This window comes from Scomber scombrus, chromosome 4 (genome assembly GCF_963691925.1).
Source record: "Scomber scombrus chromosome 4, fScoSco1.1, whole genome shotgun sequence".
Classification (NCBI taxonomy): Eukaryota; Metazoa; Chordata; class Actinopteri; order Scombriformes; family Scombridae; genus Scomber; species Scomber scombrus.
Window position 1 is genome coordinate 3854870 of NC_084973.1, and position 14753 is coordinate 3869622.

Consider the following 14753-nt stretch of genomic DNA (forward strand, 5'->3'; position numbering starts at 1 on the left):
TTAATAACTTTGTTTTTTATTGTTTTAGGAAATACATTTGCAAACAAATACATACAGGAAACAGTGTCATCTGTACAATGTGAAATACTCCATATAAGTCAATGTTAAAAATAGAAATGAAATGGGCTAGTAAATTGTGTTCCTCTGTACAGCCATGAAGTCCCAGGGAGAAGTCAGAGACAAGGAAACATCTTAAATATCTCAATAATTACTGTATATAGAGAGTTAAGTAGATGTAAATGTTTCTCACTGCTTCTAAAAGATTAACATAAGTGTTAGTTTTTAGAGGAACCAACTTATGGTTATAACACGGTCAAAAGAGGAAGTGGTTACATTTCTGGCTCTGCCACATATCCAGTAAACTGCAAGCAAGACAGGAAATGCTGATCATCTGACAGTGTGCACAAAGTTAAGATGGAAGGATACACAGTTATCACAACACTAAACAATACTTTATTGGTATAAATTGATTATTACAAAGATCGTGAGTGAAAGGTTCATAGAAGAATGTTAACGTAGAAAGTTGAGACATAAAACTTAAAAACATGTTAAAAGAAAAACTTTCACTTCTCACACCTCCAAAGAGAAATATTTGAAACTGATCTCACTCACTAGTATGAAATAAGGAGGAATTGGGGACTATAACTTGTAGCCCAGTCCAGATCTGCTGATGTGGCAGAAGAGCGTCATGGCAAAACACATTCCCAACACCTGTTAACAAAAAAAGACAATTACCATGTAAAATATGTACAGTGTGGATACATCCTCAGAGATATTATAATGTATGTATTATTTTTGGCTTTTTTATTCCACATATTCACACTTGAAAATATAAATGTAGGCCATTGAGTAGCTCTATGTAATTATTCCTCAGGTTCCATTATTTAGAAGTTACGAAATCAGTTCTTGAGAAAATGTGTCAATAATGAATTGATAATAATGAATGTTTTTTTTAGTTTTTTCTTAGCTTGGGTCAATTTAAGGCTGCAATAATTTTTTTCCCCCACTTCTGGGCAGCGAAACAAGCTGTACACACACTCATTACACATACTGTATCACCACATAAAGATGCTAAGGCTAATTCGTTAGCAATTATACCTTGTTTGCTAACGCAGACAAACAAGCTGTACGCAAGCTCGCTTCACATATCACCACATTACGTTAGCGAAGCAAATTCATCATTAAACATTATACCTTGTTTGCTAATGCAGTGAAACAAGCTGTACACACTCATTAAACATATCACCACATAAAGTTGCTGAGTCAAATTATTTAGGAAACACTATATCTTGTTTGCTAGCGCATATACAACAGCGTACATTATTAGCATACATTTAGCATCACATCTCTGTCCAGCTGGTGTATAAATCACATATTTACTCCACTTTAACTTTGTTTTGCCCTCCAAAAGTATGTTAAAAATATATGTGTGGGTATATGGGTTTTAATTTATAAAAAATATTGCAGCCTTAAATTGATCCAAGCTAAAAAAAAAAAAAAAAAAACATTCATTATTGACAAAAACTTTTTTCAAGAACTGATTTTGTAACTTCTACATAATGGAACCTGAGAAATAATTACATAGAGCTACTCAACGGCCTTAAAGGCGGGCAGAAAATTATTTTATTTAAGTTATTCTCTCATATTCATTTTAAAAATCAGGTCAAATTTCTTCCAGATGATTTATCTTTAGACATGCAGATTGAGGCCAGATTAATTGTCTGAAGGATCAACCATCTGGTGGTGGTGCCAGCAAACAGGGTGAGTTGTTGAGGTGGTGGGGATGGAACTGGATAGCATGGAACAACATAAGAGGATGAAGCAAGCCAGTACCTATCATTATTCCCATTTTATCTTCTTATACTGTTATGTCAAATTTGCCTTCCTTGTACGGGGGATCAATGAAGGCAAATCTTATCATCTGGTTCTCAGAAGATTCAGGCGTGTCAGAAATTTTGGTCAACTCATGCAATTCGAACAGTTCCCTCTTCATACTTGCATTCATTGGGAGCAGGTCATGTTGAGTCAGTCAATTGATGGAACTTCCCATCAGCGTGACCAACATTCCTACACAGGTTCACTTTGCAGTAACATTTTTATATGAAGAAGTTCAATAAAAACTCCTTTCCTTGCAGTATCACCCACAAGTATTTTAAAATAGAAAAGATCTCATTTTAAATTCGATCACTGGCTTACCTCGATAATGCAGAGGACGATGACAGAAATCCCAGTGGTGACGAAGTTATCCTCAAAAAATGTCTGCAGTTTATCCAAACAACCCTGCGAACCAAGAGCAAACATTTTTAGATGAGCTGCAACACGATAAAAACATTTCTCAAAGACATTTCAACCCAAGCTGTTTACAAGTGTTGCATTGTGTTTACCGCTAATTCGTACTCCTTGGGTTTACAAGAATTAGGCACGTTGTTTCCCCAGTCTGTTGCATTTTTGACTCCACAGCATTTGAACTGAAACAAATCATGAAGAGAGGGAAAAAATACATATAAATGTGTGTGTGTCTATATATATGTGTGTGTGTGTGTGTGTGTGTGTGTGTGTGTGTGTGTGTGTGTGTGTGTGCGTGTGTGTGTGTGTACTTACCGTGTTCTGAAGCAGATCCCAGTCAGTGCTAAACTCCGTTGAATTAAAATTTTTTGCTTTTGCTTTTTCCAAACCGTTTGTGAGATCCTTTTGCAACAATTCACCAATCTAAATGGTGAGGGGAGATTTGCAGATTATTCACATTGTATGTGTTCTCTTCTTTAGCAAAACATACCAGGTGAGTATTGAGGGATGTGGCCCCACCTGTTTCTCATGCATGAGCAGCAGGCATGCAGCGGCCAGCTCCACTAGCATCAGGAGGAACAGCAGCAGGAAAAACTGTCAACACAAACAGTATTTCACTAAAGTCTGGTGTATTTTTCATTCTTATGACAGTAGCACATGTAGAAGGATAATTCTGGATCTTAATTTTGTCAATTTTTTAGTAATATTGCAGAATTCTGGGAATTCAGTCAAACAGCGTTTCCTACACAAAGACATAAGAGAAAATATTATATTCACCATCTCAGATTAGCTTTTTAGCATGCTAACAGTTGCTAATTAGGTGCCCAACAAGGTCACAGGATGATATCTGTACCAAATTCTAGGGCAGTCCATCCAATAGATAAAGGACAGTATATTCATCGTATTTTCAAGTTTGCCCTAAGTTGTAGCCTATATGGAGCCTATATGAACACTGAAACAGATGTTTGTTATTCTAATCAACATGAGAAATGCTGTGTGTGTGTGTGGTACCGTGAGGAGGAGACAGCGGTTCTCCTTCAGAGCGCCCATGAAGCCCAGGAAGGAGACGCAGGAGATGATGATGCCGCTGATCAGCAGCATGTTGGCTATACTGAATTGGGCCAGGGTTGGAGTGAGCGAGGCAAAGTTGAAGTTCACCATCAAGTACACACCGAAACCCAACACTGCTGCACCGCACATCTGATAGGAGAGCACACACACACACTGCAGTCAGCTTCATGATACACACATACATACATACGTTGCTCACAGGCACTCAGAAGAAACGTGTACTACAATAACTCATTTATTTTACATAAGCTTAGGTTAAGTTAGTATTGTATCAAATGTATAACCATATGGGCCATATTAAAGGACAGGTTCATCATTTTTTAAGTGTGTCTTAATTAAACAGTCAGAAGCCCAAATGAGAATTGAAACCTGTTTTTCTAACTGTAATCATTCCTCCTGTTCATACTGACCATTAGAAGATCTCTTCATAATGCACTTACAATGGAAGTGATGGAGGACTAAATCCACAATCCTCCTTCTGTGTAAAAATGGATTTAAAAGTTGATCTGAAGCTAATATGAAGCTGATCATCTCCTTTTAAATGACTGTGTGGACACACTGTGGATTTTGTCCTCCATCACTTTACATTGAAAGCGGGAAGAAAACAAGTTGTTGTTTTAAGACAGACTTGAAAAATGGTGTCCTTTAATACCTGATCATGAGACTTTATGTTTGAGGTATACGTACAAAACAGAGAAAGTTGGCGACACACATGGTGATCTTTAAACACTTGAGGCAGCCTTGAGCCATCGTGTATCACGTCTGATCACACCTGCGAGATTTAAAAACAAACATCATGTTAGACTTCATTTCATAGATGTACGAACTGAGCTGTGCGTTTGTGCCAGGGTGTGTTCCAGTGTGTGTGTGTGTGTGTGTGTGTGTGTGTGTTTTAATGCTGACATAACGTCATGGTCACAATGCAGGGAAGTGGTGCTAACACCTCTCGCTTCCTGTGCTTCCCCTCAGTTCAGTCTCAGTAGAAACTGCCTTTCTAATGAATTTAGTTGTTAATAAATACCACATGAATACATTACAATGTCAATGTGTCACTGATGACATCACAGAGGAAATACCACAAGTTCCCCAAAAATGTGAAGTGTAAAAAAAATACAAATAAAAGCTTCCCCATAACTATCACCAAAGTATAAACAGCTTAAACATGTATTTATAACAGCACATTATTGATCTGTAATGATTGATATTTGGTGTAGGAATTATTGAGTAAGAATTATTAGTAAAGATGATTTATAGCTAATATGTTACAGAGAAGTTTGAACATTTTTAAACAATAGCTGCCATGTATAATTTTACAATTATTTTACCAATTTTGTGATTTTTTACACATTTTAAACTTATAGTTCAGTAAGTGATCATGTTGGATTCATTTATTGGCTGTTTAAATGATGTCTAATGACATTTAAAAAGGATTCTCTAGAGATAACATCAACACATTGCTACGTGATGATGAGGAACCCATCGATGACAAAACATGATATTTAAAAAAAAACACTCTAAAAGTTTGAAGATCTTACTCAGACGCTCTTAATAGAAAAATAAAGAGAAGACATGAGGTTTAGTTCTTACCTGTTTGAGAGAATTATCGTCTTTGTCTTGTTTTCTAACTTGCTTTTTAGTGAACTTTGCTCGTCTGCACTTCCTTCTCTTCGCATAATGCTGTGGACTGTTAAGGCAGCTTAACGGGGCTTTCAGACCTTGTTCTTACTTCCTCTTTCTTCATTATATGGAAAATCTATGACTGAGAAAGTGCGCTGGTGTTGTTGAGGGGGGGGGGGGGGGGTGGGCATGTCTGTGACAGCCTATTTTTATATTTAGTCAAGATGTGAACTCTGTTCAGCGAGCCACATCTAGTAATAAAGCTCACACACTGAAGCAAACAGCTGTAATACTGAAAATGTGCCAAATAGAAAAAACACACACAGATTCTTTCTGATCATGAACACAAGAAACCTTCCAAAACATTCCAAATCTTCGTAACCTCAAATGTTCAGGCCTGTTCAGCATTGTCTGCATGACAGTAAGGAAACATTTGGAACAGAACTCTGTGTACTAAATTATGTTTGGAAAATGTGTGCAGAAATCATGTAGTCGCCCCAGCTTCTGCTTTTGTGTCCTCTGGCCTCCTGGAATTGTTCTACAGTTCCAGGAGGCCAGAGGACACAAAAGCAGAAGCTGGGGCAACTAGTTCTGCACCAATCAGCAGGTGACACTAATTAAGCTCCAGGTGGGGGCGGGGATGTTCACCGGGCTCTCGTCAGTGATTGGTGAAGCACATCTCAACCACAACAAACACAACAAACCACTACATCACCACTACAAGGACTTTTGGGACTTTTTATGATGAGGAACAATGGAGAGCATATTTGATCACTTTTTCAGCCCAGTTCTCAAAAGGTCTATGTTACATATTGTTAAATTGTGGCAGTGGGAAAACACCAATAGTCTACAGGATCAGGTTTGGGGTTTTTTTACAGCTGGAAATGAAAGTGTGTATCTTAGTTTAACATCATTTCGAGGACATTGATTACAGAAATGTTTGTGGTTTTAGACGAAAGCTAACCGTACCACATTACTGAAACAAGTTCTAGCAAATAAGAGATAACGGTCGATGTAATTAAAAATCAATATTACTTTAATTATTTTCTACTTAATTCTTGTAATTAAGTAGAAAATAATCAGGTAAGATTAATTAACTGTATTTGGAGCCTCAACTTTACTGTGATGCACACAAGCAAGGCCGGATTTACCATAAGGGCAATCTGGGCAAGTACCCAGGGGTCCTTGAGCGGAAAGGGGCCCCCATGATGGGAGAAAAAGAATCTAATTTTAGAATCTAATTTTACAGAAATATGATTTCCTGTTAACTCTCCTGTTGTTTCACGTTGGTCTTTACTCCATTTAGGCCAGTGTGGTATTTGGGGTGCTGGGCTTATGCAGGGTTTATTATATATACTTTTAATAATTAATATATTTGACCTTAAAGTGAGAAACTGAGGGAAATGTTGTACTCGCTGTATAGGCTTTGGGGAAAAAAAATTATAAAGAGGAACAATGGAAACAATGGAGAGCATATTTTGGACCCCATCTGCCCTGATATCACCTTTTCATGTACATCCGATCCTGTTTATGTGCATTCTGGGCTCCACAGACATTTGACACAAAGCTTGACCCATTCTCCTGCGTTTGATGTTTGTTTCCGGTCGCTGTCGGGAACCTCGTATTTCCAAAATGAAATACGGAGTTACAGCGTTTCCACCCCAACAGCAGCGCGAGTGGGCGAATGATGATTGGTTAGCAGGCCACGACGCTCTGTAGTTAAGTTGTATCAACAAATGTGTGGGAAAAAGAAGAGCCGTATGAGCTTCAGAGCCCAGGGGACCCCGGGGTTACTAATCCAGCCTTCCACACAAGTCAAGAGGACTCCAAGTAAGAAAAACACAGCTATAAGGAGAGAGTATTTATCACAGATGAGCGAGCATCAGCGGTCGTCCCCGTTTGACTGCACATCAGGTTTCAGTTATGAAACGTGAACCACACCCTGTTAGTGGACCACAGAGCTGTGAAAATAACAACAGCTACTTAAACTGCAGCAACCAGCAGCAGTACCCACAATGCTATGCGGTCAGAGAAAGTTTGGTCAATGTTTGTTTATTCAAGTCAGAAGCTTTGTGCGATTTTCAGATCAACCTGCCTGAGGATCCAAAAGGAAATGTCTTTTTTTACTTAGCTCGTCCTCTATTAAGGCATTACCTCAATTGTTCTTGATTATATATATTTATAGATTATAAATGAGTCTTTTGGTTGGGTGATCTTTTATCACCACAGTGTAGAAACAGAAAGGAAATGATGAGAACAAGCAGATTTCTGTTTGAACATCAACAAGTGATGCATACACACTGTAGATCTGTCAAACTGTCATATATGAGTGGGCGAAGTGTTCAGCTATACAATAACATTTGAGGTTCCAATAATTGTTTTTGTTTTTTGTCATCACATTGATTTGTAATATTTCATACTGAAAACACTCTCAAGATTATTCTCTAAAATGACTTGTATGGTATCTTTTTCACAAATGCTATTTTGGCGTCTTGTTACTTCAGGTAGGCGTCACGGAGGTTTAACAATCATGAAATCACAGATTAGATGTTTGTGAATAAAGTCAGGCTGGGAACTCCCCCTCCCTCCATAATTTCTCGTAATCGCTTCACTGTCCCCCATGAAATAGAGGAAAAAATTACCCAGACACACCTATGTAAATGTCAGTGAAAACATTTAAATGATCATTTCCAAACATATGTATAAAACCTGTGGTAATAAGGTGGAATGAAGTTGGCTAAAAAGGTCTAACACAGAATTGGGTGATACTTTATACCTTATGCTTTATTAACAGTCAAACCAGACCAGGTCCATTTTGACCCGGAGGGATAAAATTTGCTTGGTCGACGCGAAGACAACAGGAGGATAGAAGGGAGAGATTATTCCCTGAAAATTGATTTTGGCATAATTTTTCTCTGAATGTATTTTCATTCAGTCTACCACCATGTGTTTAACTGTCCTGTTGTCTTCATGTTGACTCTGCAACTTTTGCAGAATCGACTGTTAATAAAGCATAATATATAAATGATCACCCAATACTGTGTTAGTCCTTTTTAGCCAACCTCATTCCACCTTATTACCACATGTTTTATACATATGTTTGGAAATTATGGTAAATGATGGTCAATAGTCGATTCTGACCCAGAAGGACAAAAGTTGCAGAGTCAACATGAAGACAACAGGACAGTTAAAAACATGGTGGTAGACTGAATGAAAATACATTCAGAGAAAAATTATGCCAAAATCAATTTTCAGGGAATAATCTCTCCCTTCTATCCTCCTGTTGTCTTCGCGTCGACCAAGCAAGTTTTATCAATCGGCCTCATTTAAATGAAACCATACCTCATTTTTGAGTTAACGTCTGTTGTCCTCCCGGATCAAAATTGACCCGAGGACCAACAGGGGAGTTAAGAAAACTTTGAATATTTTCGTTTCGGTGTGTTACATGGAGTCAACAAACTGATTAAATAGTGTTGTCGTTGCAGTTACAGTCTACAGCCTACAGTCTGTGGATAGGTGTTGGTTTTGCAGTATAGCTTTGACAGAAAGAAGCACTCTTGGTGTTACAGAGGAACGTGGTTTAACGACTGACTGGAATTTCTAGAATACTAAGAATTAAGTGTTTCTTTGTATGTAAAGATAGCTTTCTCATCATTGTTAGTTATTTTTAAACCTGCTGTCTGTCTCGTGTCAACCTCTTTTTCTGCTCAATCAATTTGGTTTCGTGCCTCCAAACATGATTAACTGGAACATCGCAACACTGCGTGATAAAGTGCAAAACCAACCATCCAAATATAGAAGCTTAATCACCAAGGTAAATGTCACAAACATTAACAACACAAAGACCGCAGAGCACCGTGTATTCATGTCAGCAGGACCTTTATATAGAACCTGGTCAACATATATCCTGCCACAGACTGTGAGTCTGCTCTCAATCTTTAAACACCTTCACTCCAGACAGCACATCCTTTATTTGTGTTATTGTTATTTGAGACAACAATTCTAATTATGTTGTATTCTTGTTATTTATTCTCCTTTAAAATGTAATTATTTTTGTGTATTTTGCTGCTTTGTGAAACACTCTATAGATAAAGTTCATTATTATTATTTCTATTATTCATTAGGTGTTTTTTGTGTAGTTTTCATTCATGTATTTTTTAAGGCGAGCTAAAAGCAAGCATTGCATATTAGCACACTATAAATACTGTGGTACTGTGTGTTCAGCCATTAAACTAACCTGTGTATTTGTACTTACATGTTACACGTGTATGTTCTGTATTTCATGAATATTAAATACATTTTACTACATGAATAATAACAAGAAAAAGTTCATGCCTTTTGCTGCAAACTGTCATATAAACTGTTAATAAGGATTTGGTTGGAGATGTTCTATATTTTTTCTTTTTGTCAACAGATGTATGCAGAGCCAAACCTATAATGAACTCATCCTAATAACAAGAGTGTGTATTCAGTGAGTCTGATATATCTCACTCTCACTTCTCTATTACTCCCAGAAAGTAGTCAGTCCCTTTTGTTGTCAGCTTAGCCAGCTAGTTTTTTTTATCTCTCTCTCTTTTTCTTTTAATAGTTAACATGCACAGATTTGAATTTTACTGCAGTGTAAGACTACTGCAAACATTAGTAGCAGTTGTGATTTATTGCGTTCCTTATTAATGCACATAGAAATAAAGAAATATCAATAAGGTATTAAATCAAAAGGAAAACAAAATATATGACATTAATTATGAATTACATTTCACTCAGTAAAGGCCCGTCCACACCAAGAACTATAACTATAACAATAACTATGAATAATGCTGTTTACGGGAGGTTTGCAGCTGAAGAAACCTGATTATTGATGAGCTGTTACTTCTGTATGATGTATACAGAGAAATAAAAAGAAAAGCAGCAGAGTTCACAGGCGGGTGCTGATTCAGTGTGTTGATCAGAAGTATTTCAGACACTAGTTGCTGTGATGTTTCAGTATTTATAGACCAAACTGACCCACGGCAGCACATGTTGAAGAGAGATATGTAAAAGTGTCAGTCTGTCATGAGAGAAGAGCAAAGGTACATTTAAATAAAGTCAGTTTCCATAATTAAGATGATATTTGCAGGTTTTGAAGTTTTACTGTAAATATCAGGCTGGATGCAGATTTTGTTGTGCTGTATGGTTTAGGGGAAGAATTTCAATTGGCTGTCAGTGTTTCTATCATTCATCAAATCACTCTGAAAAAGATCCGACAATATTGCTCACCACAGTGATTGATCGTTATAGTTGTGGTGTGGACTCTGTCATCCACTGGAGTTAGAACCATTTTTAAAACTATATATTTACAGTTATAGTTACAGTTTTAATTCTTGGTGTGGACGGGCCTTAACTCACTCACTCCCTCAACTGAAATATCTTCACAAGTTGCACTCTTAGTCACTATAAATTCGGGGCTTTTGGGAAAACATTCAGGGCTGCAGCCCAGACGCCCCCTCCCTTGCACCGCCCCTGCTTAAAAAAAAAAAAAAAAAATCTCAGACAATAAATGGTACAGCTGCCCCCTGCACTGTGCTCCTCATCATTGCTGACTCAACTGTTGGTGTTAGGTGGGTGCTGACATACAGTAAGTGTTAACCTCCATGACATGCTTAGCATCCCCCCCCCCCCCCCCCAGATCACACACCTCCACACTTCCTCACCTCCTGACTGAGACCCTGATGAAAGTCCCAAGTTCAGATCTTGATGGTGAACAGACCATCAAAATGAATCCAATTTTTTTAATGAATTGATCGAACTCAGATAACATGTTTGAAATGTTAAGTCAAGATAAGATAGCGATCAGATCAGATTAATTTAGGGGGGCTACAGGGTGAGGAGAAGGAGGAGGAGGAGTTGGAGGTAGGAAAGCAGCTTGGAGAGGAGCGAAAGAAAGGGAAGAGGAAGTGGAGGAGTCGGAGGGGAAGCCAGGTGGTGTGTGAAGGGTGCAGTGGGTGTGGACCTGCTGGAGAGGGTGTGAGGACAGCTGTCTAAGAGTAGCGCTGCTCAGCCTGAAAACAGAAACAATCCCCACCTTTAAACTCGTGCTGCATGTCACATGAACACACCATCAACTTCTCTCACATTACATCCAAACATCTGTCAATCTGAATGATCATCACTAGAATCCAGCTGTTGAAGAGACATCAGTCTCACTCATTCTGCACCCGCCTAACAGTGTTTAAATAGAACCTGAAACAAACATAAAGATTGCATTCAGACTTTTAGGTCTAAATGGAGCCAAATTTAATTTATTTCTTACTAAATTAACCTCAAATGTGATTTAGAATGTGATTTTTGTTAAATCTATAGGAATATTAAAATAACAGATGAGGGGTTAAGTTGTTTAAAGTTCATGAATGAAGCAGCTACACACATTTTGATCATCAGAGTTCTAAAGAAAGAGCAGCCAGGTCAGAGATCAAAGACAATCAACAGTTACACTTTATAATAATAGAACGAAACACATCCTGAAGTAAGATATGATCATATTAATGCAGCTTTTATTAGCCAGAGACTGATTGTATATAGTTACGTACCTTTTTCATGTGTAATTGAATTGTGTTTGTACTGGTCTGTGCCAGTCTTACGCAGGTTTTAATTGGTCTGGTGAGAAAAAAAGAACTGAAAGAGAAAAAGCATAAATATTTAATGGATTTCCTCTTTTCAATTCTAAATAAAGAGTGGTTCATATCTGGTGTAAATCTTAGTCATTTGCCTCCAAACGGAGTTCAGTGTTGTCAGATGTCATGAACGTGATTCATTTAGTCTGAAAATGTTATTTACCAGCAGGATCATGTATAGGGGGTTGAATAAAGATCATCACCGTATAATTCTTGAGTACTCCTGGATGAACAGCACATGTTCCTGTTGTTTTATTGTGACAAGGGTGGTGGGCGACACACACACACACACACACACACACACACACACACACACACACACACACACACACACACACACACACACACACACACACACACACACACACACACACACACACACACACACACACACACACACACACACACACACACACACCCTTTTAACCTGATCAAATTAAGGTTTAAACAAAAGTAGGTTAGTATACAACAAATAAAAAGATAATGCAAATGAAACTTAATCTCTTAATCTTAATTTAAGTTAGTTTAAATTAAATTAACCCCATAATAATCTGGGGCTCAGGCAGCTGCCAGTGAGCACAGCCACACTGCTACCAGGCGTAAAGGCCACAAGCAGCAATAAATGAGGGCAGCTGCAGGTGGAGCAGCTCAGCACCGCAGCGCACCATCACCAGGCAACCAGCAGGGGTCTGAGGTTAGATTAGTTTTTTGATTACCAGCTTCTGTCACACACAACAGAGCTAGGTTTAAAAACTATGCTATGAGTGTGAAGGCTAGAGGAGGCAAAGCACATGAAACTTACATACCGTCAGCTTCTGTCAACACGTATGTATGTATGTATGTATGTATGTATGTATGTATGTATGTATGTATGTATGTATGTATGTATGTATGTATGTATGTATGTATGTATGCATGTCAAAATACCACTGTGATGAGCACTAGCAATTTCATTGTATTTTAAGTACAGTGACAATAAAGGCATCTTATCTTATCTAATGAGAGGTTGATATACAATACCCTGCAAGATTTGCAGGGTATTATCATTTCACTGGATAACGTAAATTAAAACAAGAAACATTAATACATAGTTGAGTGGTCTACTATAATGTATACTAATAATAATAATCACAGATTTCTACAGAGGACACTAAGATAGTTAATAAACCCTGAGGGAAAGATTATATATTAATGACAGAACTATCCAAAGTACATTAAACCTGTTAAAATGAAAACCATTTGAACCTGTAGCATAGCTAACTAATAATTTTTAGAAAGAACATTTTTTTTTTTTTTTTTTTAAGGGGTGCTGAGATCAAATTTAGGGGTGCTTGAGCACCCATAAAAAGGGTCTAAAATTGGGCTCACTGGCTTTAAATTCATCATCTCGATCCTGTATCTGAACACCAGCTACTTTCTTGGTTATTGGTAGTGGTTGTAGTAACACAAAAACGGCCACTAGACGGTGCTGTTTTCCAGGTGATTGATACTAACTGTTAGTTTTCAGTTAGCTTGACTCTCCCAGATTCACCACTTCAGCAGCATTCTTCTCAAAGTTAACCAAACTCCACTGAGGTGTGTGTTGTGCACATGTTTGTCTCTGTTCGTTAACATTTATAGGATTACATTACTTAAAATAATAATAATAATAATCTAGTTTAAGGCTTTGGGAACCAGTACTGTGTGCATCAGTTAAGTCAACTGAAAGTAGTCAAAACCATTTTATTTTAATATTACATCAAACAGTTTCATATAAATGCCATATTACACAGAATAATTCATCTTCTTTTTTTATCCAGTTATGCATTGTTTGGCTTTCACAATTCCACGGGTTAAAGAAAAAAAGTTCATTTCTATCAAATAGTGCATGTTATTCATCACCCACCAGTTTGTTCACTGAATCTTCATCATTAAATAGTCTAAATTATTCTACATTATTCCACTTAACTCTACTCAACACAACAGAACATCAGTAGTTCGGTTTTTCAAAGGCTACAGAAAGTATTCTAACATTGTGGCACATACTCCTTATTAACATGGAAGCATTAACATCAGCATTGTTCAACACTAAAATATGGTGTTCTGATGGGTATTAAAGGCACTATGCTTATAACACATTACCTTTTTTAACTGTTCGGTTGTAACCTACGGTGGCTCTGAGGTGTAAAACACAACATTTCACCATTTCCACAGTTGTCTTTTGTCAAACATCATTTGCACTGTGTCTCAAATCGCATACTTCTGTACTTACACTTCAAATTTTGAGCGCGCAGGTGCACACTTCACACACTAAGAAGTATGGAAAAATGCAGTGCACTAAGAGTACCTGGATATTACACTCAAAACAATCTATGGACACTTCTCACCCTCAATGGTCACCATCTTGGCTACGTATCGGAAGGAACCACATTTCAAAAGGAAATGCTGGCCAAGGACGTTGTAACTACGGTGAACATTACAACTATACTGTTGTCACATATAAGCCATCAGTAGGTTTCTTGGGTTAATTTAGCAGTCTGTAATGATTTGGTACCGCGAACGATAACGTGAATGCTAATGCTAGCTTGCTAATTAGCTAATCGTCATTTCTGGTAAGTGCGCAACTGCCCCGTTTGATTTGAGTGTTTACAGTATGCTACACAGAAGTGTACTAATGGAAGTATGCAATTTACGACACAGTGATTGAGTTTTGTGAAATGTCATATTTTTGTGTGAAATGTTTTTTCACCTTAGAGTCACCATAATAAAAGCTTTGTGAGTCAATACCATCTCAGTTCATTAAACACTGATTAAAAAGGACAAATAGCAGCTATCAATCATAAAACCTTGCATTAATCGGCAGGTACTAGTTTTAGAATAATACCAGTGTTAGGCAGCTCTGGGTCTAAATCGTAATTGCACTCATAATAGCGATTATGAATCTCATTCTATCGTACAGTTAGACAAAAAAAAAAAGTCCAGGCACAAGAAGCACAAATACACTAACTAACAATATCGGTGGGTCCCAGTATTCTGTCCCCAGGTAATAAAATCAAGAAAGATGTCAACTAATTAACTGACATTTACCAAAGTTCAATAACCATACCTGATATTAAATAGGACATTTTAAAAAGTGTACTTTTAATTGGT

The 14753-nt window shown here is 37.5% G+C and overlaps 1 protein-coding gene across 1 annotated transcript; it reads right to left on the minus strand.

Annotated features, from left to right (window-relative positions):
• Positions 1-8: 8 nt before the first annotated feature.
• LOC133978927 (leukocyte surface antigen CD53-like) lies at positions 9-5083 on the minus strand. The gene is made up of 8 exons (XM_062417288.1): positions 4945-5083; positions 4045-4129; positions 3298-3486; positions 2806-2880; positions 2602-2709; positions 2385-2468; positions 2197-2280; positions 9-711 (listed from the first exon to the last, which is right to left on the minus strand). Exons 2-8 carry the CDS (start codon positions 4105-4107, stop codon positions 640-642), a joined length of 675 nt encoding a protein of 224 aa, XP_062273272.1. The 5' UTR covers positions 4108-4129; positions 4945-5083; the 3' UTR covers positions 9-639.
• Positions 5084-14753: the final 9670 nt, after the last annotated feature.